The sequence below is a fragment of the Nanorana parkeri genome, unplaced genomic scaffold (assembly GCF_000935625.1).
Source record: "Nanorana parkeri isolate BGI_ZX_2015 unplaced genomic scaffold, ASM93562v1 scaffold4206, whole genome shotgun sequence".
NCBI classification, from domain to species: domain Eukaryota; kingdom Metazoa; phylum Chordata; class Amphibia; order Anura; family Dicroglossidae; genus Nanorana; species Nanorana parkeri.
Window position 1 is genome coordinate 7,174 of NW_017310473.1, and position 2,951 is coordinate 10,124.

Here is a 2,951-nt window from a genome sequence, read left to right on the forward strand (position 1 = left end):
CCCCCCCTCCCAGGTTCACTGACCCTCCCATCCCAGGACACCATGAGATCTCCAACCATGACCGCCAGGGTTCACCGACCCCCCCATCCCAGGACACCATGAGATCTCCCAACCATGACCGACAAAGTTCACAGTTGGGGTTACAGAGAGGGTCAGTGTTGGGGGTCACAGGGAGGGTTAGTGTTGGGGCCACAGGGAGGGTTAGCGTTGGGGGCCACAGGGAGGGTTAGCGTTGGGGGCCACAGGGATGGTAAGTGTTGGGGGCCACAGAGAGGGTCAGTGTTGGGGCCACAGGGAGGGTTAGTTTGAGGAGGGTTTGGGGTAGGACCAGAAAACTCAGGGCGCTCTTCTGGAGATCTGAGGGTCCGTTACTTTCTCTCAGGGGGTTATAGAGGATTGGGACTGAGTGAATCTTCCTGGATTTGATTCACCAAAGGCTGATTGAGTTGATGGTGAACGTGTCTTGGGTAGAGTTTGGCGTTCCGGTTTTCGGAGGGGTGGCTGACGGGCAGCGCGCTCTGCTCCTACGAACATTCGGCTCCTCACAAGCAGCCATTTTATTTTTTTTCCGGGAAAATATGAAAGGAAATTTTTTTCTGATATGGAAGTTCTTCAATTCCTATAAACTCCATGAGAACGGTCGCGGTGGACGCCGTCTGCTGACATAACATGTTCAACAACTATGATCCACCACTACTGCCACCACCATTGGGGTCGGCCGTGAAGGCTCAAGTCTAGAGTGACAAGGCTTATGGGGCCCCATAAAAACCTGTTTACTGGCACTGACCCCCACTTCTCTGTAGTAGCAGCATAACTGACCACCACCATCAACTTCCATCTATGTCCATGGGGAATCCATCTATGTCCATGGGGACTCCATCTATGTCCATGGGGACTCCATCTAGGTCCATGGGGAATCCATCTATGTCCATGGGGAATCCATCTATGTCCATGGGGAATCCATCTATGTCCATGGGGAATCCATCTATGTCCATGGGGAATCCATCTATGTCCATGGGGACTCCATCTATGTCCATGGGGAATCCATCTATGCCCATGGGGAATCCATCTATGTCCATGGGGAATCCATCTATGTCCATGGGGAATCCATCTAGGTCCATGACGTGGTGATTGTGGAAGTGCCGATATATTTTCTGTGCATGGTTACCGACTATCCTCATGACATCTGTATACAGATATAGATCTACTCCCCAATTGTCAGATTTTGGGTGGATGGAGGTTGGTAAAATCTTCTACAAGCTCTGATTTCCCAGCTCCTCCTCCAAGCTGAAGCCCTGGTGATGAAGTCTTCTTCTCTTAGTCAGGAGTTGGGTTAGTTCAATTTCTGAGACTTCCGCTAGAGGAGTAAGACTCTGCAGTATCTTGCTGCCGGTGTCCATGATGGTTCTAAGATCTGGCACTGTTGGTTGGCCTAGGCAGATATGTTGGAGTTTCCTTCCCCTGACTTCATTCTTCCTTTCTCTTCCAGGTTGCTGAGACTGGACACCAGAGAGAAGATGCAGAGCATTAAGTGTGTGGTGGTCGGAGACGGAGCTGTCGGGAAAACGTGTCTCCTCATCTGCTACACCACCAATGCCTTCCCCAAGGAGTACATCCCCACCGTGTTTGACAACTACAGTGCCCAGTGTACCGTGGATGGAAAAACTCTGAGCCTAAACTTGTGGGACACGGCCGGCCAGGAAGAGTACGACCGGCTCAGGACATTGTCCTACCCCCAGACCAACGTCTTCATCATCTGCTTCTCCATTGCCAGCCCACCATCCTATGAGAATATAAAGCACAAGTGGTATCCCGAAGTGGGCCACCATTGTCCCAACGTTCCCATCCTCCTGGTGGGCACCAAGAAGGATCTAAGAAACAACCCCGATCTCATCAAAAAGCTAAAGGAGCAGAACCAGCTCCCAATCACCTACCAACAGGGCGTCAGCTTGTCCAAGCAAATCCATGCAGTGAAGTACATGGAGTGCTCGGCCCTGAACCAAGATGGCATCAAGGAGGTTTTTGCCGAGTCCGTACGAGCCGTCCTCAACCCAAATCCGGTAAAAAAGAAGAATCCGTGCTTCTTACTGTGAGAAGAAGACGCCGCCAAGAGTACGTTCTCATCGTCGTGACCTCCTTCCCTTAATCGCAGATCATGTGACTTTGTCCTGAAGAACCACAGCCCACGTAGACCTCAAGGACAGACTATTATATGTTCATCAGACCCAAGACCCCAAATGGGGGAAATAGATTCCAGGCGCCTCCAGCAGAACCTTCCGCGGCTTTGTCTGGTTCTGTGTCGGCACTTTTCTTACCTCGGGAAACTCCTAGAAATTGGGAAGATTTCTCCTCCTTTGGGCTGACACCACCTGAGATTTCTGCGGATGGAGGCGGGACACAAATATGCAAATTATTTCTACGTTATCGAGAACTCGTTATCACAATGGCGCCTCTTTCCTTTTCCTGCTTCTCGAAGAAACCTGCAGCCGTCTCCAGCAATATATCAAAGACTCGGAAGAACCCCGCTTGGCGCTATTTGCATCTCAACTGCCCATATCATGAAACCCCGACGAAGGACGACAACCCCCGAAAGAGGAAGAACGTCATCATCAGAATGTGGCCACCAGCCGTGTACACCGTACGTGGCCGGGTCTAAAGGGGACAATGTATAAGCTTCTGTTCTGATTGTGCAACTCCTCCCCCTGCCTCATCTCCTCCCACCTCATCTTCTCCTCCTCCTCATCTCCTTCTCCCACCTCCTCCTCCCACCTCATCACCACCTCCTCCCCCCAATCTCCTCCTCGCCCTCATACATCCACATCTCTTCCTCCCCCCACATCCTACTCCCACATCTCTGCCTCCTCCTCTCCATCTCCTCCCCCCACCTCATCTCCTCCTCATCTCCTTCTCCCACCTCATCACCACCTCCTCCCCCTCATCTCCTCCTTCCC

General features: G+C 51.8%; 1 protein-coding gene across 2 annotated transcripts; it reads left to right on the forward strand.

The window, feature by feature from the left end:
- The first annotated feature begins 1,493 nt into the window (after nucleotides 1-1,493).
- On the forward strand, nucleotides 1,494-2,187 carry LOC108803788 (rho-related GTP-binding protein RhoG-like). 2 transcript variants are annotated; one of them, XM_018575589.1, is made up of 2 exons: nucleotides 1,494-1,640; nucleotides 1,701-2,187. In XM_018575589.1, exons 1-2 carry the CDS (start codon nucleotides 1,518-1,520, stop codon nucleotides 2,091-2,093), a joined length of 516 nt encoding a protein of 171 aa, XP_018431091.1. In that variant the 5' UTR covers nucleotides 1,494-1,517; the 3' UTR covers nucleotides 2,094-2,187. The 2 variants fall into 2 exon arrangements, with proteins under 2 accessions (XP_018431091.1, XP_018431090.1); XM_018575588.1 differs by having other exon boundaries at nucleotides 1,494-2,187.
- Nucleotides 2,188-2,951: the final 764 nt, after the last annotated feature.